The sequence below is a fragment of the Alternaria rosae genome, assembly GCF_020736505.1.
Source record: "Alternaria rosae strain MPI-PUGE-AT-0040 chromosome Unknown BKA58scaffold_2, whole genome shotgun sequence".
NCBI lineage: Eukaryota > Fungi > Ascomycota > Dothideomycetes > Pleosporales > Pleosporaceae > Alternaria > Alternaria rosae.
This window is the reverse complement of record NW_025763571.1, coordinates 1,945,663-1,973,404: the sequence shown is the minus strand read 5'-3', so window position 1 is coordinate 1,973,404 and position 27,742 is coordinate 1,945,663. Positions and strand designations below refer to the sequence as shown.

At 52.0% G+C, this 27,742-nt stretch overlaps 11 protein-coding genes across 11 annotated transcripts; 7 read left to right on the top strand and 4 right to left on the bottom strand.

Annotated features, from left to right (window-relative positions):
• Positions 1–546: 546 nt before the first annotated feature.
• Positions 547–2,827, bottom strand: BKA58DRAFT_90887 (uncharacterized protein). Its single transcript, XM_046176168.1, has 2 exons — positions 2,604–2,827; positions 547–2,539 (listed from the first exon to the last, which is right to left on the bottom strand). The coding sequence occupies exons 1-2, from the start codon at positions 2,640–2,642 to the stop codon at positions 776–778; spliced, it is 1,803 nt and encodes a 600-aa protein (XP_046029045.1). The 5' UTR covers positions 2,643–2,827; the 3' UTR covers positions 547–775.
• A 1,798-nt stretch (positions 2,828–4,625) lies between these two features.
• On the top strand, positions 4,626–5,716 carry BKA58DRAFT_90915 (uncharacterized protein). The gene has a single exon (XM_046176171.1). The coding sequence runs from the start codon at positions 4,809–4,811 to the stop codon at positions 5,511–5,513; it is 705 nt and encodes a 234-aa protein (XP_046029044.1). The 5' UTR covers positions 4,626–4,808; the 3' UTR covers positions 5,514–5,716.
• A 426-nt stretch (positions 5,717–6,142) lies between these two features.
• Positions 6,143–8,341, top strand: BKA58DRAFT_90860 (flavin-binding monooxygenase-like protein). Its single transcript, XM_046176167.1, has 4 exons — positions 6,143–6,393; positions 6,441–6,643; positions 6,698–7,016; positions 7,066–8,341. Exons 1-4 carry the CDS (start codon positions 6,303–6,305, stop codon positions 8,232–8,234), a joined length of 1,782 nt encoding a protein of 593 aa, XP_046029043.1. The 5' UTR covers positions 6,143–6,302; the 3' UTR covers positions 8,235–8,341.
• Positions 8,284–10,189, bottom strand: BKA58DRAFT_90845 (uncharacterized protein). The gene is made up of 3 exons (XM_046176166.1): positions 9,393–10,189; positions 8,872–9,340; positions 8,284–8,820 (listed from the first exon to the last, which is right to left on the bottom strand). The coding sequence occupies exons 1-3, from the start codon at positions 9,892–9,894 to the stop codon at positions 8,334–8,336; spliced, it is 1,458 nt and encodes a 485-aa protein (XP_046029042.1). The 5' UTR covers positions 9,895–10,189; the 3' UTR covers positions 8,284–8,333.
• Positions 10,190–11,051: 862 nt separating this feature from the next.
• BKA58DRAFT_376734 (uncharacterized protein) lies at positions 11,052–12,295 on the bottom strand. Its single transcript, XM_046169545.1, has 3 exons — positions 12,216–12,295; positions 11,543–12,158; positions 11,052–11,496 (listed from the first exon to the last, which is right to left on the bottom strand). The coding sequence occupies exons 1-3, from the start codon at positions 12,255–12,257 to the stop codon at positions 11,168–11,170; spliced, it is 987 nt and encodes a 328-aa protein (XP_046029041.1). The 5' UTR covers positions 12,258–12,295; the 3' UTR covers positions 11,052–11,167.
• Positions 12,296–13,385: 1,090 nt separating this feature from the next.
• Positions 13,386–15,985, bottom strand: BKA58DRAFT_90828 (class I alpha-mannosidase 1A). The gene is made up of 4 exons (XM_046176165.1): positions 14,963–15,985; positions 14,127–14,915; positions 13,811–14,077; positions 13,386–13,762 (listed from the first exon to the last, which is right to left on the bottom strand). Exons 1-4 carry the CDS (start codon positions 15,643–15,645, stop codon positions 13,726–13,728), a joined length of 1,776 nt encoding a protein of 591 aa, XP_046029040.1. The 5' UTR covers positions 15,646–15,985; the 3' UTR covers positions 13,386–13,725.
• Positions 15,986–17,447, top strand: BKA58DRAFT_90804 (Alpha/Beta hydrolase protein). Its single transcript, XM_046176163.1, has one exon. It carries the CDS (start codon positions 16,326–16,328, stop codon positions 17,286–17,288), a length of 963 nt encoding a protein of 320 aa, XP_046029039.1. The 5' UTR covers positions 15,986–16,325; the 3' UTR covers positions 17,289–17,447.
• Positions 17,448–17,672: 225 nt separating this feature from the next.
• Positions 17,673–18,662, top strand: BKA58DRAFT_398291 (uncharacterized protein; the record flags this gene model as incomplete). Its single annotated transcript, XM_046171479.1, has 1 exon — positions 17,673–18,662. One exon carries the CDS (start codon positions 17,673–17,675, stop codon positions 18,660–18,662), a length of 990 nt encoding a protein of 329 aa, XP_046029038.1.
• A 1,077-nt stretch (positions 18,663–19,739) lies between these two features.
• On the top strand, positions 19,740–21,098 carry BKA58DRAFT_90815 (glycosyl hydrolase). Its single transcript, XM_046176164.1, has 2 exons — positions 19,740–20,222; positions 20,273–21,098. Exons 1-2 carry the CDS (start codon positions 19,959–19,961, stop codon positions 20,966–20,968), a joined length of 960 nt encoding a protein of 319 aa, XP_046029037.1. The 5' UTR covers positions 19,740–19,958; the 3' UTR covers positions 20,969–21,098.
• Positions 21,099–21,669: 571 nt separating this feature from the next.
• BKA58DRAFT_309297 (heterokaryon incompatibility protein-domain-containing protein) lies at positions 21,670–25,631 on the top strand (the record flags this gene model as incomplete). Its single annotated transcript, XM_046167232.1, has 5 exons — positions 21,670–23,407; positions 23,586–24,101; positions 24,166–24,482; positions 24,564–25,155; positions 25,393–25,631. The coding sequence occupies 5 exons, from the start codon at positions 21,670–21,672 to the stop codon at positions 25,629–25,631; spliced, it is 3,402 nt and encodes a 1,133-aa protein (XP_046029036.1).
• Positions 25,632–26,109: 478 nt separating this feature from the next.
• Positions 26,110–27,508, top strand: BKA58DRAFT_435915 (Phophatidylserine decarboxylase-domain-containing protein; the record flags this gene model as incomplete). Its single annotated transcript, XM_046173378.1, has 2 exons — positions 26,110–26,511; positions 26,564–27,508. 2 exons carry the CDS (start codon positions 26,110–26,112, stop codon positions 27,506–27,508), a joined length of 1,347 nt encoding a protein of 448 aa, XP_046029035.1.
• Between the last annotated feature and the right edge of the window lie 234 nt (positions 27,509–27,742).

Here is a 27,742-nt window from a genome sequence, read left to right as displayed (position 1 = left end):
CCGTCAACAACTCGACGCGATAGCTTGTGTACGCAGTTGCCGGTTGGTGTGTATCCGCGGTCGTATGACGTTGTGACGATGGCGATGAAGAACACTGGCCATCAGTTGTGTAGTGTTACCATAGCTACCACTCAGACACCTCACCTAGTGCGCCCCGGACCGACGTGGAAAAGCGGGGACGGTCAGGTAAAGGTAATGGTGTTGCTGACACACAATCAGTCTTTGTCGCAAGGTGACGTCCATTATGTAGTGCGTGAGATGAGACGGGCAACAAACATTGAGCGGGTTGCTAAACGCGGAAAGGTGTTCAGATTGTAGTCAAGGAGGGAGCACGCAGTCTGACGCATTACCTGCACTTCATGATGCGCAGTCACGTGCGTAGCCCTCAAACTTCCAAGGTCGGAACGGACAGCTTGGCCTCGAGATTTCAATTTATGTTTATGAGAACAAGAAGACAGTACGGCGCGGTATTACGCCATTTTTTTGCAATTCAAGCATCGGGATCGCGCACTGATTTTAAGAAACACCAGAAATCTCATTCTATTACCACAATCCTGTACAATTATGCAAGAAGGAAAATGCATCGTACTGATGACGGCGCAGCCGGATATACAACCCCCTAGAAAACCCCGAGAAGAAATGAAAAGTGGCGTTGCGTCGTTGCACATTACGCGTGAGCGTCATTACATGTATACAAATATCCCAATCCGGTATGTGACACATCCAAAACGGAAGGTACGATCCAAACCGAGACCTAGACGTCAGAGAAGCGAGATTAGTAGCGCACAACGGGCGACGCGCTCGTGCTGCCGTCTTGCACCAGAACACCTTCCCTGACACCTTCCTTCTCCATCTTGTGCATCCAATCCTCTTTCTTGTCCTTCTTGTGCATCCAGCCGCTAAAGATCTTCTTCAGTTTGGACTTTTGCTCTTCTCGGGCTGGGGTCTTGGGCTCATTGGAGAGGGTCTTCCGGGCCGTGGTATCCAGACTCATCTTACGAGAGAAGGTAGACGCTTCGGCACTCTGGTTGCTGGCAGAGTTGCTATCTCCGCTTCGTTGGCGAGTGTGATTGCTAGAGCCTACTTCGAGGCGGTGGTCCAGATTACTAGTAGAGGACCAGCCAGTCATCGTATTGCCGGGGTGTGTTGGGCTACCTGGATTGGTCCTCGTGGACTGTGGGATGGCCTTGGTCTCTTGTTTGCGGGACGATTTCCGAGCAGGGAACGAGTCGTTGAATTGCATGGCCAACGTATCAGATCCGCTCTTCCTGTGATTCTTCGCAGCGGGAGAGCGCTCTTGGTGCTGTTCTTGCGAGCGCATCATACTTGCAATGTGTGTTGCGGCGGTTGGCGATGTGGGAGATTTCATCGATACTGTTATTTCCTCCTGAGGAGATCCTTGGTGGTCCTTCCATGTGTCCAGACTTGGTAGTGGGGGTAACTCTCTGTTTAAGTTAAGGCCATTGGACTCTGACTTCCTGGGCTGAGCTTCTTCCGGTTGTCCTTTCGAGGTTCCTGGTCTGCTGTTGCTTCTTGAACTCAGGCGGCGGGGGATACCCCAACTACGCCATCCTGAATTCGAGCCACTGCGTGAGAGACCCTGGTCGTCGTTGTCGGCTGCTGGACGAAGAGATTCTTTAGACTGCGCGCGGCTCAGAGCCCGACTGCGAGAGCCTGGGAAGATGTATTCCTTAACGCTTTCCTTGACGCTGGCAGCACGACTGGGTGGTCGGACCGAAGTCGATGACCGGCCACGGCCCTGGCCCTCTGATACTTCTTGCTGTCGCTTCTTCTCCAGCTCTCGACGCATCCACTCTGCGGCTTGTGCATCTGCAACTGCTGCTGGGTTATCCGATTGGTGGGATAGTCGGTTCATGCTCCTGCTGTAGGGTAAAGATGCTGAAGTGGGCACTGACGACGACATCTTGGCGTTGGCGAGAGTAGATGTGACTGCTACGGGAAGGGTTACGTCTTCGTCTGAGTCATTGTGGAAGACGTTCGATCGCGGCACGTCGATGGAAGTCTTGCCGTATGACCTCAGCTTCTCCTCCCTCTCTGCGTCCCGTTCGTCAAGCCATCCGAAGTCAGCTCGCTTGCGGCTGCTATTCGCGCGTGCAGGCATGTCTCCGTATGTCCTTGCTCTTATCTCTTGGTCTGCCTTCGCGCGTGTCCGCGTCTTGGTGCTGGGCTTGCGCATCATAAATGACGTTGAAGTTGCCGACAGCTCTGGGGGCGCACCAGTGGGCATGCGGACAGTGACCTCAGCGGCCTGTGGTTTACTCTCCTTCCGTCTGCCGAGGCCACCAAAGTCGAGCTTGGGGTCGGTGTTCTCCATGCCATGATCGGACGGCTTGAAGTTCTGCAGGATTTCGCGACATGCTAGGCGCAATTCCAGATCGGTATGTTCGTCGAGAACGCGGCGGTTGATGTAGGGCGATTGGTCGCATATGCTGTCTTTGGAAGTATGTCTCTTGTGTGACGACGAGGGGGTCGGCTCCGGCGCGGGCTTGTCGGAGAGGTCTGACTTGGAGGCAATCTTCTACATTGGCGGTGAGTTACTGTTGGGATGCGACTGCAGACAAGGGACTGGAGATGGAACGTACGACTGGCGCCAGATTGAATGAGAACTTGCGTTGCTTCATGATTGATTAGAATTGCTATATTAGGCCGAAGGCAGTAGTTCGAGTAGAATGCGGCTGCAGAGCGTGTATATGTGCTGCAGGTGCGCGACGAGGAAATGGATGCGCGCGCGGGAAGCCGGTAGAGTATGGTCGGCTAGGAATGGCTAGACAAAGCTACTGGCGACTACTGCATGCATGGGTGACCTTGGAGGATATGACGGAGGAATCGTGGTGATGCGCCGTGGGTTGGCCTGCATCGAATAGTGCAGTGCAGCGGAACCAGGAGGGGAGAACTCCCAGGAAGTACGGGACAGGACGATAGGTATACTGCGCGTGGTGGTGTGCGCCGGCCCGACCAGGAGGTGTTGGAGTTTCAGAGTGGCAGCTAGCATTAGACAGGATGCAGCCGACCACCAGCCTGGAGAGTCTCGATGCCTCGTAGAATAGCCAGGCAGCCAATCAGCCGGATGGGCGCCTGAAGCCTCGACAGCGGCCAAATCTGCCACTCGTCAATCAAACCCTCTGTCGCCCACCCGCACGCGCCTCCTGAAGACGCCCAACAGCCACAGCCCGCCATAACCTGCCCTGTCCAGCCAGCCCTGGACATCGGCGGAGGGAGCGATCGTGTGCCCCTTCCCAGCAGAACCAGACTATCGAAACTTAGCGGCGCTGCGGCCCCACGAATAGCAGACCAGAAGGGCCGCGGACATGTCCTCGATCCGGCGACCGCATTCCAGATCTCCATACACACGACCGCACTCCATTAAACACGAAGATGCTCCTTTTGCGCCCTGGCCTGCACTCAGCACGCCAATCGCGCTGCGTCCCTTACGAAGCATTCTCTGGCCCAGTGGACGACGGTTGGACATGCGGGGGCGAGTTTCACATAGTAAAACATTCGCCATTCATCCACCACTGCTGCCATTACCGCTGCAATACTGTCCAACCTTTAATAGCAGGGGGGAGAGAAGCTCCCGCCGGCGAGAAGAAACTTCTGTCTGCCGACCCTGGCAGGAAACTTCCGTGAGAATATCCTGGGAATAACCCGACGGGCTATTGTTGTGCTGCCGTAGCGCACAGGCTTCAGGACAGGCCTCTAAACGGTCGCTTCAGCGCTCTGCTTGAGCCCCCCTCATCGTCATGGCATGCGTCATCCAAGCAATTCGTTTTGCGTTTCAGTGCTCCGTTATCATCGACGGTCAACCAAGCTTCGAGTCTGCTCAGCCATCTGGTTCATGTGCGGGTCCCCTCTATGAAGTGCGTCGGCTAAAACTACCAATACTCGCCGCCCAAGCTACCACAATCTTCGCTCAACTCTCACAAACCCTCACGGCCTTGTCACTCGCTAGGCGCGCAGATCGCAGATCGTAGATCCACCTGTTATTGTCGCTAGGGACGGCATCGTGCGACCATGGTGCGATATCGAAATAAGTCAACACTTAACCACTGCATCGGGTGGGTACATGAGCCTTCAATACCCTAGGCCGGCACCATTCAACGGCCTCACTACCAGTGGATAAGCACTGCCCGGACACGAATTTCTTCAGCAAGGCTCATTTGATGCCTTGTGCGACACGTCTAAGCATGCGGCTACTGCTGCACATTTTCCATCACGCACACATCACAATTCGCATCAACATCGACTCAGAGTCGTGGTGTAAAACTTTCGATTCGACGAAATTGCGCGGCGATCCCAGTGATGTTGAAAAGTTATTACTGCTGAGAGCATGCCTGCCTTGGTGGTATCCCAGCGATCGAGATTGTTCGAAACAAAGAGCCGCCGCGGAACTTTGGGGAAGTCAGGCACTGCGACCCCTCTAGAGTATAATTGACCGGCATACGTAGTCGCTGACCAACTTCATCTTGCGCAGCCCCTATGCCTTAGTGAGCGGCCCTTCCCGTTGACATCAATCGCACACATTACAACCTTGGAATCTTGTAAAAGATTCACGGAGGTTCCGGCAACGCCTCAACTTGTAACACTCATCTCAACAGTGATCTTACTCTAGCAACCTTTCGAGCTTGGACTGTTGGCTTTTGGCGATGGTTATAGCTTCCACGTCAACTGACGAAGTCAGAGTCACCCACAAGCTATGGCGTCAACAGCGCATACTCACACGACTGCAATGAATCAATAATGCATCACGCTGGTAGATTGATCTCCATGGACTTTACACGCCATCAGAGATGAAGCGCTCTAATTTGCACACATCGGGAGCATCAAACTCGGAAACTCCAAGAAACCCAACGAGTACGGGAGCCACCGTCGTTCAGTACTCTGTCCTCTTGTATCTCGCACTCAAACACATTCTACACGACGATCCGCGGCATCTTCAATACAGCGAGAAGGTCAAGCAAAGTCGATACTTGGCAGCAAGCACCGAACGCAGTCAAACGCTTTCCGCCAAATCAAGACAAGAGCGCGAAGCAGAATCCCAGAACGGTACCAAAAGCAAAGATACTGCTGCCGCAGGATATTGCCTTTCGAAAGATACGCAAGCGACGACACCCGACGCGCCCTCCTGCCGACATACACAAAGACGACGCAATCACCAAGCTGATCAGGCCTGCCTAATAGAGACTAAGCCTAGAGACCCGAGACTACATGTCTCCAAGACACAGATGAGCAAGGCATGGTCTCTGCTACGCGCAGTGTCTAGGTCAACAGAGAGCTCTGTCGGCCCGCGTTCAAGAAGGGACAAAGGGAAGCAGCGAGAAAAGAACGTACGATGGGGCGTGGTGCAGACCCACCAATTCGAGTCGGATGACGAAGCACACGGTAGAGAGCGTTCCTCCCGAGAGAGTATCGTGGAAGGGATGTCAGGGAGAGAGACACGGGCCAGACACGATCATCGAGCGTCTGTCGTGGCAGAAGGAGATCATGGTCCGTAGGAACCTACAGAGGGAAGAAGCGGATAGATCCTTGGATTGAGCAAATCATATACCAACTACTTCTTGAAACCAAGTTTAAGTTCATTTTTCTTGTCCGCACCACACTACATCTTTTAGACAAGTGGCGGTCTGGGTAACAGCACCGTAGTACATTAGTCATAGTAAACAATTCAAATGCCATAGCGAACGCGACTCGCCAGGTGTGCACCTCCATTACTTAGCTTTGAAAGTTAAATGAAATGAGTCAATCTGGTCGACTCGACAGTGGCGTGGTTGCTGTCCCGAAAGGGTTAGAGCTGCCGGTTAGCCCTTTCCCCACACTCAGAGTTGCCATCCTTGTCAACCGCACTCATCCCCGCCCTGCATCACGCCTGTAATACTCCCTCAAAAGCTGAACGAGGCTGGCAGTAACATCATGCTATACGGCCGTAACTGTCCCTTAAGAACATCCTCATCCTGGGCAGTGTGACGACTGCATGTATTAACCAGGCCGATGTTGTTCTACCTCGGGACACGACGCTCGGGTATGTAATCACTGAGGGGGAGGGGACACGAACTACTTCGGACCGGGAAGCGTTCGACGCGATCATTCGCTGGATGGCAATGACGGTACTACACCATGCCATTTGATCGTCGGCAAGAAACCTCTGCGTCGGGTCCTTGGGGTAGGCTTTATCTCGTGGCTCCACTCGTCCTTTCGCCCTTCTCAGATGTTTCTAGTCCCAGTTCCTTTCTGCAATTAAATAATTCCTTCTAGCACAAACCCTTCAAAGAAGTCAATTCAACAAGATGGGAGGATCGCAGCCATGGCCACAGGTTCCGGTCGGAAATAAGGACCACACTGATGCCGCAGTTGTCATCATCGGGGCAGGTATCTCTGGTAAGCGTTCCAACAAATGTGTGGTACCTATGGCTAACAGCACCAAGGAATGTGCATGGCAATCGATCTCATCAAGCGAAACCAATGTCATAACTTCATCATCGTGGAGAAGAGCTCTAGTGTCGGCGGCACGTGGCATGACAACAAGTATCCAGGCTGCTGCTGCGATGTTTGGAGTATGCTATACAGTTATTCTTTCGAACAAAACCCCGATTGGACGAGAGAGTATCCAGGACAAGAGGAAATACTCGTACGTCTTCCTCTCATATCTACCTTAGGTTACAAATACTAACATGTGCTGCAGGACTATCTTCGCAACGTAGCGCGCAAGTACAATCTATACAAATACATTCGTTTCAACACATCCGTCGAAGCCGCAACTTGGGACGACTCGAAGAACCGCTGGAAAGTCGATGTGAATGTGACTGGTGGTAAAGATGCAGAGTTCAACCCCGCTTACAGCATCGAGTGCGACTTCCTAGTTTCGGCTGTCGGTCAGCTCAACCAGCCACAATACCCGGATATAGAGGGTCTGGAGAATTTCAAGGGCAAGATCATGCACTCAGCGCGCTGGGATTGGAGCCACAGACTTGAGGGCAAGAGCGTGGGTATCATTGGCAACGGTATGCGCAATATCACATGTTGAAGAAATTCATATTGACGACGATGCAGGTGCTACGGCTGCTCAGATCATCCCCGAGATCTTACCGCAAACCTCTTCACTGACCATCTATCAACGATCCCCGAACTGGGTCATCCCCCGTCTGGACGGTCCCGTCAGCGCCATCAAACGTGCTGTACTACGCTACCTACCTCCAGTTCGCTGGCGCATACGCAGTTCTATGATGGACTTCCGAGAGTCCTTCCACGACGCCGTCACAGATAGCAGCAGCGAGTTCGCAGAAGTGATCAGAAGCAGCTGCACGGAAATGATGAAAACGCAAATCCCCGACCAGCCCTCACTATGGGAGAAGCTTACACCAAACTACAGCCCAGGCTGTAAACGCGTCATTATATCTGACGACTACTACCCCGCTGTAGCCAATCCTAAGACAACGCTCGAAACCAACAAAATCCGTCGCATCACAGAAACCGGCATCGAACTAGAAGACGGCACCCACCACGAGCACGACACCATCGTCCTCGCCACCGGGTTTCGCACGGTCGAATTCCTCCACCCCATTAAAGTCACCGGAGCCAACTCGCGCCCCTTGGCAGACATTTGGTCGTCCGGCGCTACAGCCCTCTACGGCACAACCATTCCTTCCCTACCCAATTTCGGTCTTTTCTACGGCCCCAACACAAACCTGGGCCACAACTCCATCATTCTAATGATCGAGGCGCAGTCTCGCTACCTTAACACCCTCGTTTCCGCCGTCCTCGATGCGCGGAACCGCGGTCAAAGAATGGGCATCATGCCCAAAGAAGACAGAACGCACGAGTGGAATGAAGGCATCCAGCAGATCTTGAAGAACAGTAGTTTCGCTGACCCAAATTGCATGTCGTGGTATAAGAACAAGGAGGGGCGGATTACTAACAACTGGTCTGGGACTGTGATCGAGTATCAGGAGATGCTTGCGAAGATTGACTGGGAGGATTTCGAGACGACGGCTACTACTGATGAGGGAGAGAAAGAGGCAAGTGCGAATGCTGCTGGCGGTATTAGTGCGAGTAAAGTCGTTTTCGGGACGGGGAAGCAGGAGACGAAGATTGGTAGGGTGCGCGAGGAGACGCTGGTGAGTAACACTACGTTGGTACTTGGGACATTGAGTGCGGTTGCTGCGGGGGCGGCGTGGGTTTACCGGGGTAAGTTGCCCAAGAGACTTGGGCTGCGAGCCTGAAAATGCGATTTGGAACGTATCTGCTATGTACAAGTAATATCAGAGTAACATGAGCGACATGCGATTGCCTTCTTCATACGACCTTGATTCGTCCCTACCTCAAAACCCCTGATTCTCCCTCCACTTCCTCTCCCACCCTTCAAACCATGGACTCTCATCCAAAGTCTGAGGTTCCCAATCCTCGCTCACCAACCTCTTCTCAACCTGCTCCCTATGCCACTCTTCCAACTTTGGCTTAACAACATGCTCAACATGCCACGTCCCCTTATACTCAATCAACTCCTTCTTCCCCTCATTCAGCACCTTGAGCAACAATCCCGGAACACACGTCTCCTCTCTAAAATCTTCAATCGGGGTAAACAGCGCTTTGAAGTTGAACACGACGGCACCCGAAAGCGGAAGCCGCCGCAGCGTCTGCCAGTCTACACGGAGATGGATGCGGGATATGGGGAGTTCAGAGGCGGGAAGTTGTTGTTTGCGCAGAGCTTCGTGGGGGTCGCCGGGGGGCATGTAGAGGGGGGTGTCTATCTCTAGACCCCAGGAGCCGCGTTGGATGGGTTTGTCGGTGGGCTTTTTGGCGAAGTATCTGGGATAACCAGGTTAGCATAGAATGATGTATATTCTCGATGGAGCACACCTGTCCATGGAGAACTGCATCTTCTCCTTGTAATCTGGAATGGGCTTGTGTATGTCGGCGAGTTCTAGACCGATCTTCGAGCCTACATTCCAACCTAACGCACTGCATATTATGCCTGCTCGAAATACATATAGTCCTGTCTTCTCGTCTCGTAGCATGATGGCGAAGTCTTCGGGGATGTTGTTGAGGAGAACGTGCAAGGGTGGTGTGGTGGTGAGATCAGTGTCTGTCTTCAAGATGCCATTGTGAAATGTCTTGTTGTCTGTCGATAGGTGGAAGTAATGCGGGTACCTAGCGCACACGAATTGCAGTACCATCTCCATGAGTTCTTTGCAGGCGAGCTCTGAGCCTGGTAAAGCTTGAAGGACTGCTTCTCTATGTTTTTCGAACAGGTCTCGACGTTGATTGATGCGCTCCTCGTATGTGTTCTCGAGCTCGATCCACCAGTCGGGTTGCATCTTGGTGATTGCTACCTATGGTCAGCGCCGTACCTGATGTAGCTAGCCATCAGTGTCACTCACACATCGTTTGATGATAAGACCATCGGAACGGCCTATATGGCCGCGGCAGTGCTTTATTGATGTCGAATTCTGGGTATGGGTTTGGGGGAGGTACGCCGCTGAGTGTAGCATAATCCGGGAAATCACCAAGGGCTCTGATCTCCTTCACGGAAAAGCCACATGGGAGGTATGTAGAGTCATCAGCATCCAGGTATGATGTTGCCATTGGTAAGATGTTCTTTTGCCAATCTGGCGACACTTCTTCAACCTTGTCTGTCTTTGCGTCGTCGACCAGGGCGCAGCGTCGTGATGGTGGAAAGGTGCTGGCGTGATCAATCTTGGAACTGGACGTAGCCTTCTTCTCTGGAGACAAAGACCTCGGGGGGGTCTTTGCACCTGATACCCTTCGTCCGCCGCTACGAAGCCGTTGTATGATGATGTTGCGCCTGCCCCGTTGTATCAGCAGGAAGACTGAACTGAACAAGAAAGCTGCTCCCAACAGCAACGAGAGGTTGGTAGCCATATCGAATGACCGTTAGCAGTCTGGAAAAGCGAAAATACACCCTGACTAAGGATTGTATTGACGCGCCTCCTCCTCTTCAATACAAACAGTATCGACGGAGATGAACGACGACGAACGCTGAGTCAACGAAAGCCGCGATAGCTTAGCTTTGGGGATATTGTAATAGATGAGAAAGGAACAGCTTCGCTCGTGACGTTCTACAACTGGAAGTGAGGTCCGAATGTCTTATCGCTATGATGCGGGGAGGGGCCACTGCTGCATACATGGGCGAAGCGACTTGTGAGACTATCCTAGACAAGTAATGACTGCGCCAAGATTAGACGCAAGGAAACAGTACGGTGATGTCTCTCATCGAAAGGATGGGTCTTAACTTCCAGTTTGGTATCGCCGTACGCACATCACTTCTTGGATTGTGGTGGGGCCTGTCATCGTAGATCGCCCACATTGAACGCAACGGCCCTAACCTTGTATAGTATTCGAATCCCAAACATCTTGGCGTAAGGCGCGAAGGTAGACATAGCTAGTACAGTAGTTTCTCGTCCGATTTGTTGCCTCATCAAGTGTTGTGTACGGTACATCTTGGGGGCGGCTCTAGAATTTCCCCGCTGTCGGTAATGCAGTCGCTATCAATACCCCGGACGTCGCTGATACCGCATGTGGTGAACAAGTCCCATGGCTTGCCGTTCTCTCGGGTACAGCTGCACTAGTGCTTTCGTGGCGTGATGATAGTATACGATTCGATTCGACGAACTGTCTTGGGGCTGACGTCGATTCGGTCGATGGGTAGTCATGCAATGAGTGTGATATTTGTCCAGTCCACGGATTGGCTTTGACAGATGCAGTGGAATCGTGTACAACCGTTACCATGGTAATCTTGTATTGACTTAATAGTTCTAGAGTCCAGCGTGTATTGCGTCGCCACGTACTTAAAGAGCTCTGAAGTCTCTAAGCAAACTTCTAGAGTTTTGCATCGAGGTCATGACTTGGAAGGATCGAAATTGGCATACACTCCTGACGAATGAGCATCTTCCGTAAAAGCCGGATACCCTGGCTGCTAGATCTTAGTGCGGGTGAAAGTGTCAATGGATGTGGGAAAGATGTGAGCAACGACTGGAGATTTGGCATTTTGCGCTAGGTGCACGAGCCAGGGGCCCCACAGCAAGATAACAGCCTCGAGCCTTATCGCGCAGCCTCACGTTGCGACAGATCCCTCGTTGCTATACGAACAAGCGCTACGTAAGATGCCGTGATTATCGCTGGTGGATGCGCGAACTTATAGAACCGAACTGCAATCCTCACCCTTCAGATACTCTTCCATGGACGTGTACTTCACGTCCATGCCCAAATCCCACGGAAACACGACATCAGGATTGCCCCCTTCGAAGCCAAACTTGTCGAAATACTCGTACATGTCGGCAATCTCGGGACCGTACAAGGGCCCCATCGCTTCTTCCATGGCTTCTCGAGGCATCTTCTTGAAGACGCATTTCACGTTGTTCACCTTCCCAAAGATGTCGCACCACTCGTCAAACGATATGAACGATCCAGCGCCACTCAGAAGTGTTCCTGGTAGCAACTCAACGAGTGCTTTCGTGAAACGTCCTGGGGTTGTCAGCAGGTGGCTACGTCGAAGGCAAATGAGACCGACCAGTGTCTGCAACCGGATCGACCATAGGGATCTTCTTGTCTCCGCTCATGGGTAGACTAACAACAAAGGAGCCGTCTTCCTGCTTCTCTGGTTTTCCAGCGAAGGTCTTCCAGTTGTTTGCATAGGCGCCCAAGTGCAGCAAGCTCGTCTTGGCGGAAAGCTCCGGGTATGTCTCTTTCAGGTAATTTTCGGCTTCAGCCTTTGCATCGAAATGCAAGTTCCACTTGATGGCACCGTTGCTCCATTTCCTGGCTTCAGAAAGCGTGGAAAACACGAGACGGTCTAAAGTAGCGACATGAATCGCTGCTGCATCGATGATAGCCTTGGCTTGAGCAACTTCTCGGTCATATGCCACTTCGTTTGCTGTACGTTTCTGTTCGGCTGCAAGCTTATGTGTCGCAGGATCATTTAGGTGACCCCAGAAGTCAGTGTTGCCGAAGATGACATTTGCACCCTTGAACCCTTTCTTCAGCGACTCCAGGTCATCGAGGTTACCTGCTACGACCTCAACGCCTTGAGATGACAATTCCGTGGCGGACGCTTTGGAAGCGTCGCGAGTGATGCCGCGAACTTTCCACCCGGGCTCGTCCAGGAACGCGCGAGCAACTGACCCACCCTATGCTTAGTTAATGTCGCGTCCATCTAGAGTGGCTGTCGATATATTGGCGCATACCTGATTTCCGGTGACCCCAATGACGACTATTAACTTAGTCATGACTCCACGAAGCTGTTCCTGGGCCTGTGATGATAAGGGGTAACCTCCATCGAAAAGTTATAGACACAGTGCTTTATAGCCTCTCAGGTCGCCATATGAAGCGAGAGATTTGCAGCCCTTGACCGAGAGATCACCAATGAGTCGCTCCTATTCCAGGCATCCATTTGAGTTACAGACAACAGGCTATCAGATCGGTGCAACAGCTCTGCTAAAAGCTTACACATGCTGCGAACCAATAGTAGCAAGCCAATCGCATCTTCAAGCATTTAGGAGAAGCGTTAGTCATTAGTCCTGGGTTACAACGTGACTGTACTTTTAGGCTGTATGTTGCCGCTGGGCGTACGAAACCCCGCACTTCTTCAACACCTGCACCGGCAACCAATATAACCCTGCAAAAGTCAACGAAGAGAGGGGCGGACAAAATGAGAATTCCCTTAATAAGGCATTGGCCCCAGGGCGTGGAGTTGCATGGCCAACGCTAAGACCGATCAGGAAAGTCTCGGCATTCATCAAGCATGTAGTCGAGTGCAGGGTTTCTACTCACTATCTTGGAATGTAGCATTGAAACGACCATCTCGCTCGTTAACTTGTACTCGACTCAAGTCCTCCGGCCCACCCAAGCTGAACAGTTCATATACGCCACTCCTTGCGACAAAGCGGGCACAGGATTTCCTGTTCCATGTAAAGCATGAGCTCCAGTAAGCAAGACTTACCGTACATGTGGCCATATGGACACGGAGCGTGTACCGGACTGTCTCTTTTCCCATCCTCATCCTCATCCTCCTCATCAAAGTTGCACCAACAGTGAGGGCATCGCATATCCTTTTTTGCAATCGAATCGAAGTCAATCATCGGAAGCGAACGAACGAAGTCGCCTTTGAACTGCGCAAGCATCAGTCGTATGTGCGCAAACCATATCGGCTCGGATAATACCGGTATGCGTACGAAGACATGACATAGTGAGTACTTCGCCGGGTCATCCACATGATTCCAGATGAGACCAAGGCAGTCCATCATATACTGAACGATCCAGTGATTCTGCATAGCGATTTGTGACTCGGACAGCTCAAAAGAAGTATCCATCTCCATACAAACCATAAATGGAGAGGTAGCCCCGTAGCCAAGTAGCATGGGCGTGCCCGCTACGTACTGATGGGGTGTTATATCCGCACTGTGCATCTCATCCAGCATGTCCGCTAGTTCGTACATGCCTACACACCAGGCTTGCGGCAGCGCGAACCGATCAGGAACTGATCTGTCAACGGTAGGATGCGAGCTAGGGATAGCTGAACGGAGCTCGATAGTCGCTTCATTCAACGTCTCTAGAGTAGCCAATGGGCGGGCAGGGCTTGAAAACACGGGATGTATTACCCCGTACACGTAGAAGCAATTAATGTAGTACATGAACGGTGCAAATTTTGATTTTTTGTAGATCGGTATGTAAGTGCAAGATGGGTGATTTATCTTCCTAATGCGGCCGGCGCAGTGGATGTGCTTCAGTATTGCTACAAGGTCGTTAGCATCATCCTCAATCTCACAATGGCCATACTCACAATACATATTCATCCAAGCTGACAAGACTTGGCTCGCTGAAGATCAGATAGAAGTACTTTAGAGTTTCCGCCATCCAGAAGCTTTCGCATTCATCCAACTTGAGTGTCTCTTGACCTTGTGGTATTGTGACGTCGGCGATGGCAGAATGGGCGAATTCCGCATGAGTGGCGTTGTTGATGGCCTCGAACATGCGCCAGGCAGTGTCTTGGAGGGTGGTGTCGCCGGTGATACGATAGAGCACGAAGACTGATTCGATGGCTTCCGGTCTGTGACAATCGTTAGCGATGCATAGAAGACGTCATGCGGCATACATACCGTAGCAGAAATCGCGGGTCACCAATCTTGGAGAAACCAGGCTGCAGTCCCACTTCCTTGATGACGTCTTGAACGTCATAATGCTCCGCGTGAATGTTGTTGGAGTAGGAGTACCTGACAGAGGCATGCCATTTCTCCACGTCCCACACGCAATCTTCTTCTCCAAAGCACGGCATCATCCGGAATGTTTCCGGCATGATACCCGTAGGCATCGTATCATAAGCCCAGGTACATCCGTCTACTAGCTTGCGAGCAATGTCTAGCTCGTCCGTCCGATTGAAGATCTTGGCGCCCAAAGCAACCATGCCACCCGTAAAGCAAGCAAGGTGTTGGCCGTTGGGTTCGAGCTTGACAGACCCTGATGTACTAATGCGCGCATCACCAGAGACGAGAATGGATTGACCCTGGGGGACTCTGGGCCGGAAAAATAAATGCTCTTTCGCTGGCTCAATGGCGCGCTCGTATAGCTTCCGGTATTGGTCTGTCAAACCCCCGAGAAGCAAGTGCTGCTTCGGCAAGTACTCGTATAGTGAGTCGGTCATCCCACCCATTGTGAACGACCCGTCGACGTCGTATTCCTCCCGACCTGGACTGACTAGTATTGGGAATAAGCCAGGTATCTTCGTCTGGTTCTGATGCTTTTCGAGCACGTCGGTTATCCTCGCTATCGCGTCGTAGTACTTCGCGTCGCCGGTGAGTTGCGACAGGCGGGTAAATTCAAGTGAGAGCGATCCTATCTCGGCGCTGAGGGCTTGCGCATCAGCCTCTTGGTGGCCGTTTAGAGCAGCACTGATTTCTGTTAGTTTGTGTGGGCCGGTGGCATGGCGCGATCATACTTCTCCCAGTCCCACCGAGTGATGGGCATCCTGTTCGGCGTGTCGAAGGCGGCGTATAGCATATCCCCCAATTCGGTCGCCTTGTGTAGTAATGTATGGTGCTTCGCCTTGCTAAGATCGTATGCACTCAGAAGACCACCGAGGTAGCGAATAGTCGTTTCGAAGACATTTAGGCGCGCAACACCTGCAGTGGTAAAATCAATCTTTTTGATGGCATGTACAGCCTCCTCGAATTCCTCTTCTAAGCCTAGGATGATCAAAGTATCCAAGGCGTCGACCAAGGTTGCTCCACGCTGCCCAAAGCCATTCTTGAAGCCTCCTGTTACCGGAGTGACTTCATCCTGCAGCCACGCGTGGGTCTTGTATCCTCCCCAACTGTGCAAGAATGCCTTCTTTACAGCAGCTTGTCTATGTAGCCTCTCCGCCTTGTTATGTTCGGTTTCAATTCCAAATTCGTGTTGGATTCTCGGGATGGCGACCGGCGCGCCAGTGGGGAGGGTGGCTAGCGATGATATTGGGTTTCGCACTGGAATGCTCTTCCATTGTACGGCGTGATCGATTCGGGTTGACGAGGTGAAGGTCGGTAGAGGGAGTCCGTTTCGGGCGCTGAGTTGGCGAAAGGCAAGGGTGACAAAGGTAGCGAATACAAATAGCACAGCAATGCGTCGGATAATGGGGCTCATAATGTCTATTGAGGGTATCTCAAACTAAAATGGAATAAACGCGACTGCTGCGCCGCGGAACACAGGGCCAGCATTCGAGGATGCCAAAGAGCAATTGAATATGACAAGAATGTATCGAAAATACAGGAAACGATAAAGACAGACGATATGCAATAGACACGGCGGGAATGCTACCAGGTGGGATGAAAGGAGGAGCCCCGTGGTGATGCACATGCTAAAGATAGGCTGAAATGCCGACCTCCGACCCTGAGCTAGCGGCTCCGCGCGTCGTCATCGTCAACCCCATCACCACCGCCGTTGTCAAGTTTGCAATATTGACGAGACACATGGGAGAGCAGCAATCGACTGTTTAATCGCTGGCGCGTTTGCCGTGGATGGCTAACTTTGTCTCACGTGCACTAGGCAGCATTCATTAATGCTTACTCAGGAGACCACGAGCGAGGTAAGACTGTGAGACAACCAGCCATCTTCATTGGTGCATCATACAACGGCGTTCCGTTCACCGTATGTGATATGGATTCCGTATCTCGCCATGTCAGCGAGATGCCGGGAACTTTGCGTCGCTGAAGGCTATATGGACCACGAGCTTCACAACCTCTCTTTTTATCATCATCACTGCTCACTGACCGGCATTCTCAAACCGGTGCTAACAGCAGACACTACAACACGACTTTTGAACGATGTTTACACTCTTCGGAGATCGCGCCCCTTCATCGCCTCCAGATCCGGCCAAACTGCAACTCCGACCCAACGAATGCCAAGTGCTCAGCCTCTCTGACGGGCGCACTCTTGGCTTTGCAACCTATGGATCTACAAACCCCTCGCACCCTGTCATCTTCCTTTTTCATGGTCTTCCAGGCTGCCGCTTGGTTGGGAGGAGCTGGGACAAGCTCTGCAGAGGCATCGGCGCGCGTCTCATCGCCATTGATCGTCCAGGCTGTGGAGATTCGACTTTCGCAGATCGCGGCCTTGCCGACTGGCCCACGGATGTTGTAAGCCTAGCAGACCATCTCAAAGTTGAGCGCTTCAGCGTGCTGGGTGCCAGCGGAGGCGGACCATACGCGTTGGCTTGCGCACGCTTCATTCCTAATGAGCGACTTCGAGCGACGACTGTAGTGTGCGGTATTGGTCCCATCGAGGCACTCCTGGACACTGTACCCTATCTATCATGGCGGCTCATGGGTATAACTCCATGGCTGCTACGACAGGGGGCTCTTCATGTCTTCCTGCCTTACATCCTCATCCGTCCCTACCTCACTAAAGACCCTGCTCGCCTCAAGCGTGTCCTCGAAGACCAAGCGAAGACCCCAGAGGAGAAAGAGCAGTTTCGCGATGACAGCGGAGAGACAAACCTTGATGACGTTGTCGCGTCATTACTTGAGGCTTTCAAGCAAGGCTCTGGCGGATGCATGCAGGACGGCGCTGTGCTTACGAGAAACTGGGGCTTTAACTTGAAGGACATAGACAGCGAGCGAGTTTGGCTGGTACATGGCAGTCAAGATGCGCAGGCGCCGTTGAAGGTTGCACAGTGGATCAACGAGAAGATGGGGGGCAGAAGACTGCGGACGCTCGAAGGCAAGACGCATTTCACGATATGGAAGGAACACTCGGAGGAGATATTTCGACAAAGCGCTGAGGCGTAAGTATACCAATGCCAAGTGTTCGCAAGTTCCGCTGCAAGCGCTTTTTCCCAAGGCTTGGTACTGCAGGGCGTAATGCGCAGCCAGCTCATCTCCATCTTCCGCTCCATATCCGATTTCGTCACTCGGAGATGCGGACTTTCAGTCGGCTTTGTCAGGACAATGTTCAGAATCTCCTTCACTGGTAGCATAGCCATGTAAGTCTTCCCTCAAGTATAACGGTGTTAAGAATATATAAACTCTCAAATATGTCGCCTCTCAACAGCAATAAACTGCATTACCTTCTACAACAACGACCATCAAAGCCCCTACAAAACCACGATGCATCTATCCATCTCCAGTTCTACCTTGTTGGCTGTGACTAGCATCATCAATTTTGCATCATCCATGCCTTCCAAGGGGCTCTCACCCACATGGAAGTCACTGGCCCCTATACCTATCTTCCCTCGTCAAGAGCAAACCACAGTATTCCTTCCACCATCTACCATCGCAATTCTTGGCGGCGTTATCCCATCCAACACGTCCTTTCCGCCGGTAGACACTTCTCCTCTAATGCAATTCTACTCAATCACGAACAACACCTGGACCACAAGAGCGGGCATGCCACGAGGCCTCAATCACGCCAATGCAGCCGTTGTGGACGGGAAGATCTACGTCTTAGGCGGCCTAGCGGAGACGGGCAACGAGACAACCAGGGTATGGGGCTCAGTATCAGACTCATGGGTATACGATCCTCTTGCAGACGCATGGCAGACGATTCCAGGCGTACCGACTGGTGAAGAAAGAGGTAGTGCGACCGTAGGTACCTACGAGTCCAGAATCTATCTCGCTGCCGGCATGACGGAGCTAGAGCTTGTCGAACATGGCAGTCAGCGCAGTGTCTCCGTTGTGTCTATCTTCGATACCAAGACCAAGACGTGGCTCGCCGTCCCAAAAGCTGCCAAGTATATCCCGGAAGCCCGAGATCACGCTGGAGCCGCAGTCGTGGGCTCAAAGATGTACGTCCTTGGCGGACGAGACAGCGGACAAGAGAATCTTCGCGACACGGTCTTCGTTCTGGATCTTTGTCATCTGGAAGCCGGTTGGAAGACTAGCTCAGCACGCATGCCAACGGCTAGGGGTGGTGTTGCGGCTGGTGTCATCGGAAAGGACATCTACGTCTTTGGCGGTGAGGGCAATACGCTATCGGAGACTGGAGTGTTCGATCAGGTTGAGGTCTACGATACTGTGCGAGATCGATGGGCGAAGGCTGGCACGATGAAGCTTCCTAGGCATGGAACTTATGCTGTGGGTGTGAAAGGAAAGGTGTACATTCCCGGAGGCGGTGTAAGCCAAAGCGGTGCGCCAGTGTCTGACTTCGACGTCTTCATTCCTTAGGGTATCGTCATGGCGCGATCTGGGGTCGACCTGGACAGAGGTAATTAGAGTTGTCGTGATGTGTCTTAGGTTAACGTTGGCATTATTTCAATCATTTGGAAGAGTTAGATTATAGATATGTAATCAGTCATTCGTTTTCGTAGCAATATATTCCGTTAATGACTATCATACTGCTAGGATGTGAAAAGAATGCTTCGTTGGTTGCCCATCCTGTTGCCTTACCCGTGTAAGCCTTGTTCCGCCGAATCTGGTCGGCGCCTCAAGTATAGTGGTAAGAATCTATGCTCGGTCTTCGGTGTTGAACCAGCAATAGTAATCAGATAGCGACGAAGCCAAGGGTCCCCGTGTGACATCCGTGGAATGCCCACTAGTTATATTTTAGCGGTGAGCGGTGAGAATTCCTAGATTTGGCAGATATGTCGGCCCGCATGGCCATAAAAAATCGACAAATGGATACAGGACACTCGCCATTGAGATAGAGTTCGATAAATGCCTTTAGCTTTGCGATGGATGCATGCGGGACGACGATCTTTGCGGAGGGTGGTAGCCGGAAGAAGCAGGAGACAAATGGTCCATAAGGAGCTAGCGGCGGCTGCTTTGACGCTAGTAGAAGGCCTCGGAACATTTCACCACCGCGAACATGACATCCCACAACATTCACAGGTCGTTCCATCCAGTTCACGACGTCTTCTTGAGGCTGTCGGAGCGAGAATATCAGTTCCGGAACTGCTCGATATTATGTCGCGCCACAAACCTAGGCCTTGGGCTCGGCATGTTTCACTCTGCCCGTGCCGTAACGTGCGGATAGCCACACGTGTGGGCGCATCAGGTATGGATGTGGCGCGTGTCAACACTTAACTAATTTCGACCCGGTCGCTTTCCGACAGAGTGCAGGCCCCTTCCTTGAGCCTCTACACGTGCAACCCCGTCTCGTACGATCCACCAGTCAGGCATCGCGGCAGACCTGCACAACGTGAAACACCACTGCACCCCTCACATTAGATTGCCTGGACATGCAGGTCTAGACACTTTTTGACCAATTCTCCGTACCGGCTTCTTCATGCACATACCGAGAATGTCGTTTCCACCATTCAGAATCCAGGTCAACGCCAGACAGGCAATCTCACCTCTCCACGTCTAGTCCATGCCAAAGGTTTCGGGATGGTCCGCATTGGGGTTCTTCGAGAAGTCTAAAAGTACCACCGGTAATATATAGGATGATTGCCTGATACTGTCTGTTTGTTTCATTCATCTTTCGCTTCTTGTTTCCTCTTCCATTCGATACCAATCGCCAGGATGCGTTACTCTATCGTCGCGTCGTTGCTCTCGGCTGCTACCGCAGTCTACGGCTATGCCGACCCCATGGCCTGCTCCGGTATCTGCAATAACGCTCACGATCCGGCCCTTATCCGTCGCGCCGATGGCACTTATTACCGTTTCTCTACGGGTGGTAAGATTGCTATTCACAGCGCGCCTTCGATCACCGGCCCCTGGTCCTACAAGGGTGCCGCGATTCCCGCTGGTTCCAAGATCAACTTGGCTGGCAGAGACGATCTCTGGGTATGTTCTGTCATGTCTACGCTTACTCGAAGACAAGCTAACGAACTCAGGCTCCCGACGTGACCCTAGTTGGCGACACATACTACCTGTACTACACTGTCTCCTCTTTCGGAGTCCAGAACTCTGCCATTGGAGTTGCGACCAGCAAGGACCTCAACACCTGGACCGACCTTGGTGCCACTGGTATCCAGTCGAGCGCGGGCAAAAACTATAACGCTATTGACGGTGCGCTTTACTGGGATGGATCCAAGTTCGTCATGTCCTTCGGTTCCTTCTGGAGCGACCTCTTCGTCCAGAACATGGCCAACCCACCAGTCAAGACCAGTTCTTCCACAGTGACCAACATCGCCTTCAAACCCGAGGGAGAGCACGCCCAGGAAGCTCCGTTCATTGCTCTGAACGGCAACTACCACTACCTCTTCTTTTCCGTCGGCAAGTGCTGCGGCTTCGACGCCAACAGGCCTGCCGCGGGTCAGGAGTATAAGATCCAAGTCTGCAGATCTACCAGCGCCACTGGTGGCTTCAAGGACAAGAACGGTGTCGACTGCACCAAGGGTGGCGGTACCACTGTCTTGGAGTCCCACGGCTTTGTCTACGGACCCGGTGGCCAGGGTGTCTACTACGACCCCAAGGAGGGCCCTGTCCTATACTACCACTACGTCGACACCCGCATCGGCTACGGCGATGGCCAGAAGAAGTTTGGTATCAACAAGATCAACTGGTCCAGTGGGTGGCCTGTTGTATAAGCGCTTGTCGCAAGTATGGGCACATCTGGCTAAACGTCGGCTGCTTGCTCGTCCGTCTTGGACACCTTCATGTCTATACCTTCTTGTCCATACACTTTTGTATATACCTATACTGTAAATACTTGCACAATACATATATATGTGCCAACATTGTCACGCTACTTGAAACGTCGTGCTGTTGCTTTTTGGATTCAGACCGCGAGACAGCAGCTCACTATGAGGCGCGTTGGCAAAGCCGAGCCATTAGTATCTTTACTTAAATGAGCTTTTCAGAAAAAAGGACCAAGAAGTGGACGACTTTATCGTGTTCCGATAGCATTGTGCTTGCATATCAGTCCGTCTGCGTCGAATGCATGAGGCTTGCGTCATCAGAGCCCAGCCACAACCGAGCAGCCACAGCCACGCGTCCACCACATCTGCGGCATGATCTCAGAGCACCGCACACCTTGTGTCATGCCGCAAGTTATCCACTGTTCTCTCCTCGCAAACCCTGTGTATTTTTAGACTCCACGATATACATATATCCTGTGCACCGAAGTTTATCTGTCCGGCCTCGGCAAAACCTGTCGCGATGCGTCCCATTACCACAACTCGGCATATTGCCAACCCGATCTGCAGGATCGACAGACGCGTACGCATGGACTGAATTTCTCTTCAGTCATACCAAGAACCCGCACGCGCTTTCCGAAGAGCGCGTCGCGATGCCACTCGATAAACCCACGCATTTCTACCAACCCCAAATCTCGCACAGCTTCCGATACCGGCCGCTGGACCCTTCCGAGGGTGAAGATATTCGCCTCCTGTGTCTCTACCCCGGCGAATTTCACGAACATATCCGATGCGATCTCCTCCACACGAATCTGGATGATGACATCGAATACGAGGCCCTCTCCTACACGTGGGCTTCCGAAGATGGAGACGCTAGCTTATCACAACGGATTCATTGCGCTTACATTGGAGAGGAAGAAACGTCGATTTTGCCAGTGACACTAAGCTGCGCGTCTGCGTTGCGCAGGCTAAGATCTACCTCACAAGAAAGAATGCTATGGGTCGATGCACTCGCTATTGATCAAAGCAACATGCGAGAGCGAAACCAGCAGGTCTCAATCATGGCGAGGATATACTCAGGCGCTTCGCAAGTTCTGGTCTACCTAGGAGAAGAAGACCTAGGGTTTGGCTCTCGCAATCTATGGCTAGATACCGAGAGACGACAAGTTGCGCTGAAGAAATTGTTTGCCAAGAGATGGGCCTCACGGGTATGGGTAATTCAAGAAGCAGCGCTGGCGCAAAAACTAGTGATGGTTACGGGCAACACATCCTGTCCTATGGACACCAATTTAATGAGCCGCATCCGTGGAAGAGCCAAAATATCTGGATTGCAGATACCCGGTCCACTAGCTTGGGACCCACTAGTGAGTGCGCCAACGAGAGACCTACTGACGATGCTGCATATGACACGCAATTGTTCGTCGACAGATCCGAGGGACAAGGTATACGGTCTATTGGGCTTGGTAGGCGAGCACGTACAGAGTTTGGTACCAATCGATTACACACAGAGCGTGGACGAAGTTATGACGCACGCAGCGGCTGCAATCATCATCTGCAGAGAAGATTTCGAGATATTATCATACGCATCGCATAAAGCAAGACCTGCGCGGCATAATTTACCGACTTGGGTACCAGACTGGACTGAATGGGCAGGCGACATCACAATACGTCCCCAATTTCAAAGCGCAAAGATAGGGCCCTGGAAATCGTTGGAGAAGTTGATGTGGAACCGGCCTGCAGCTGCTCAGTCCAACGAGATAGACTGGAAATCAGTGGTCGACATACCCGCCAGCTGGCCGGCAAATATCTACTCAAAACCCTCCATTGGGGTTCGCGCACACTGCCTTGCTACCATAGACAGCGCGACCATGCAAGGGGTTAGCGAGAGCCAACGATGGCAAGGCGCTCAGGATTTTGGTCTAAGCTTGAAGAATCTGATGGATAGCGACGCTGAACCGCGCGGTTTTGGTATGCAGTCGTGGCCTACACGATATAGATGGCTCTTCGATCCTCACTACACTCGCCTCAACCAATCTCAACCTCGAGTAACAAGTGCCGGGGATCTCCATTGGATCGGATTACAACAGTTTTGCGCCGAGCTTCAGTCTCTTGGAAAAGACAAACGCATCTTTCGGGCTGGATACCTGCCAGCAGTAACGAGTCATGAGTTCGAGGTGGGCGATACTGTATGGGCGGTCGATGGCTGTACAGTCCCGCTGATTCTCAGACCTGAGTACAACGTGGCACCCAGAATGGCTGGCCGCCGAAGCTTTTTCATCGTGGGTGACTGCCACCTGTTTGCTTTGTCGCATCTGGATTGTTGGACTACAGCGGGGACAGGACTGGATCAACGATGGGATTTTGATCCTTTTCGCCATATGGATGCGATGGGTACGCAGATGATCAACATACATTGATGAGTACGCTGCTGGGTCCACCGTGACGTTCAGCCTCAGCCCCTGCTTAGTGTGGACGCGACGCTCACCGATTGGTCGAGCACAGCCGGTGTGATGCATGCACTATGCCACCACCGCAAGTTATGCTCAGCCTGCTGCCTTCAGCCATAAAGTCGCGGTTTCTGTGATAGCGTTCTCCGGATCGTTCGCCATATTCCACCCAGGCGCGAGCACCGTACGACCACGTAACGCCAAGACGCATCAAATGACTGGAGCACCATGCAAACACTCGGATATAAAAGACTTCGACGCGATCAGATGCTGCCTTAGCTGTGGCGAAGTTATTTCAGCCTCTTCCCTGGCAGCCTACGTTCACACAAGCGAGGCTACAGCTCTGTACAAATACAAGAACCTGGACCACAAGCTCGGTCGCGAGTTACGATTGGTTCTACTCCTTCCAGGCAACTCTGAGGATGCATTATGGTGCGAGATAATACACGTCGATATGGATCACGACCCTGAATACGACGCTGTATCTTATACTTGGGCGACCGAGGATGGCGACTCACGTCTTACCAAGGCCATCTTTTGTATTCAGGGCGGGTCTGTTCCGATCACTATGAATTGTGACGCGGTGCTTCGTCACCTGAGGCAGCTTGGCAAACGGAAGCTCTGGGTCGATGCAATATGTACGTAGCACCTAGTCGTAAACGCCGCGATGTATGTTACGCCAATACTCACGATCTCGGCCAGGCATCGATCAGACAAATGTTAGCGAGCGCAACCATCAGGTCGGATTGATGGATCTGATCTACACCAATGCACGAGCTGTCTACAGCTGCATCGATCACACTTCGAACTTTAGTTATCTCTTTCGCAGGCTGCTTGGAAAAAGCACGCAGGATTATGCGACCAGTTCCGCTTTGGCAGACTTGAAAAGTCTCTTCTCATTACGGTACTTCACCCGGGTCTGGGTTATCCAAGAAGTAGCTTTAGCGCGGGCTGCATACCTGATTGTTAATGATAATGTCCTCCCACTGACCGCCGCTGTAATTGAGCGGATGAAGAAAGTTTACAACGGCGATCCGTACGGGGTCAATCATTACGAACTTCCTAGTGTCCTCCAATGGTCGCTAGGAAAAGGAATGAAGCTCGGAATCGTTTCTTGCCTACACACAACCTGTACCTTGCAGGCGACTGATACTCGAGATCACATCTACGCCGTCATAGGTCTCATGGAAGAAAAGGCTAAATCGCTTATACCTGTCGATTATTCTTTGGATCGCAACGTGGTCTACAGGAACGTAGTCGCGGCAATCATTGCTACTCGACAAAACCTTGAAGTCCTGGTGTTCTCGAGAACCGACCACCTCGACCCTAGGGGAGATTGGCGCGCAGAACCATGTCTGGATATGCCGGCGTTGAGGTCCTACCTCGATTCAACGATGCGAAGTTTGACTAAGCGCAGCGAACGATTTACTTGGCCATCACATCACGAGAAACACCACGTTAACACTCCATGGCGGAAAACCATAAGGGTCGTTATATTGTCGCCTTCGAAGTTTCGCGATGCCTCGAAGTACGATCACGCATCAGGACCTGCCAACTTTGTGGATTTCATTCGTGTGAAAGCCACACAAAGCTTCAACTATCGGCAAATTCGGCCGCTCAAAAATCATGACCACGCAACGTGCTTCATCGAAACACCCCAGGATGCGCCATCTGGCTTACTACCGCGACTACGTGTACGAGCGCATTATATCGATAGCGTAACCGCAGGGCATTTAGACGTGACATTTCAAAGAATTGGGATCACCAATAATCCATGGATTCTCGATTGTTTTAGAACGAAAGCAATGCCCGAAGATTGTCGTTTACTAGAGGAACAATCGGACATTCATCCTGAAGATTTGGGCCATTTCCTTGGGATGGGCGTGAGCCATCCTAATTGGCGCATATTCTTAAGCCGCTTTAGCGTAGGCTATAGACCTCATGATGTTCGACCTGATGAGGCTGACGAGATCTTCGCTATTGATGGCGCGAAAGAACCTTTCATTTTGCGCAGAGCCGAAGGCCAGCAGTACCGAGTCGTGAGTGCGTGCTACCTATGGGCCGCATGGGACCTGGACTGTTGGAATCCAGGCAGTAAGAAGGGAAGATGGGGTCCAGGTGTCGTGAGACCTACCATCGAGCAGACGCGAATGATTGAGATATACTAGTTAGCTCAACATATACACCACTGAGTTCGATGGCATACGCGTTGGCTATCATGTGTTTAAGAAATAAACGGAAGGCGACAAAGGCTGTTGAGATTTGAAGATTGCTGTCATCCTTGTACAAATAGGAGGAAGTATCGTGATACCCGTTGTCTTGTGGATGAATGGATCTGTACGGTTGAATAAGCGCCTTCGTGTAGCCGGATATGGACCCAGCGATAGTTCACCCTACTTGTTCTCCGTAGCCGGCGCGCCTGCCACGCCATCAGATGAACACCATCGATCATGGAAATTAGACGTATGCGATGTATGCTCTCTGCCCGGGCAGATACGACAGCCTGCAGACTGTTGAGTTCGCGCGAACATATGACGTATACATGATGCTCAATTCTACACTACGCTCTCATACTGAGCTTTACCTTCCCTCTCGAGACCAACTTTTCATTACGAAATCTGCATTTCTAGATTATATCATTCAATCATGTCGCATCAAGAGAACACCGAGAATGTCCCTGACGAACACCGCGTTCACAGGACCGGCTCCTGGCTCCCGGCAGACCACCGCGTCCACAAGAAATGGTTGGCGGGCATCATCGAGCGCGTGGAAAACAACTCTCAAGAGCTGCATCCTGTGTTGCGAGAGTTCAAAGACCTGATTGAAAACAACACGCGCATCTACATTCTGATCAACTCCATGTTTGAGGAGATACCTACGAAGAAACCGTACAAGAGCGATCCCGTGGGCCATAAGCAGGTTCGCGATTACCATCATATGCTGGAGTTGTTCAACCACATCCTCACAACGGCGCCTGAGTGGAGCGATCACGAGTCCTCTGTTGGAATGGTAGGAACGCCATTCAACGCTATCCTCGACTGGCCGATGGTAGGAAGCTCCAATGAAATTCGTCCGGGATACCGCTGATCGCATCATAAAGGGCACGCCATCTGGATTCGCCTTCTTCTTAGATCCAGAGGTCAACAAGATGATCAAGAAGGTCCTCAACGCATGGGCAGAGTTTCTGAACTCACCATCGTCAGCATACGTGCTTAGTGACGATAAGATCGGCTGGCTCAGCGATCACGGCACTCACGATCTGGCATTGACAGCCAATGTTGGCCAAACGTCTTATGCTTTCGAAGAGTTCTTCCACTGCGACCCGTCTAGAAAGCACCATGGGTACAAGTCTTGGGACGACTTCTTCACGCGCCATTTCCAAGAAGACAAGCGGCCCGTCGCCAGTCCTGACGACGACAGTGTTATTGCCAACGCTTGCGAGTCAAAATCCTACAAGGTGGGACGTAACATCTCCAAGCGCGATCGTTTCTGGGTGAAAGGTCAACCTTATTCACTCATGGACATGCTCGCTATGGACCCATTGCACGAACAATTCATCGGTGGCACTATCTACCAGGCCTTCCTTTCCGCGCTGAGCTACCATCGCTGGCACGCGCCCGTTAGCGGTAAGGTGGTCAAGTCATATCTCGTTGAAGGTACCTACTTCTCCGAGCCGCTGTTTGAAGGTCTTGGTGACCCCTCGGCTAAGGGCGACATCGACGAGGGAGGCGAGAAAACAGCCCAGGGTTACCTGACCGCTACGGCTACGCGCGCTATCATCTTCTTCGAAGCTGATAACAAGGATCTTGGCTTGGTGTGCTTCATGGGCATTGGAATGACTGAGGTCTCGACATGCGACACCACCGTCAAGGAGGGACAGCACGTCAAGAAGGGGGATGAGATTGGCATGTTTCACTATGGCGGAAGCTCGCACTGTGTGATCTTTAGGAAGGGTGTGGAGTTGGAAGGGTTTCCGGATACGCAGAACGCTGAGCACAATGTGCCTGTAAGATCGAAGCTGGCCTCTGTCAAGAAGATCACTTGAGAACACCGACTCGATGTTGGTAGCCATAGAACTACACTCCAATTGCTGATGCATGAAGTGGTCTTCAGCTGACCTGTTCCTGCCACTCTTCAAACCCCCCTGTATCAGCTCACTCAGATCCCTCCAATCCAATACATAGCCCATTACCTGCCACTCCTTATCGTACGACTCCATTTGATTGACGCTGCTCAACGTATATTCCACACGCTGCTTCATGTCCTTGTCAAAGTCTCT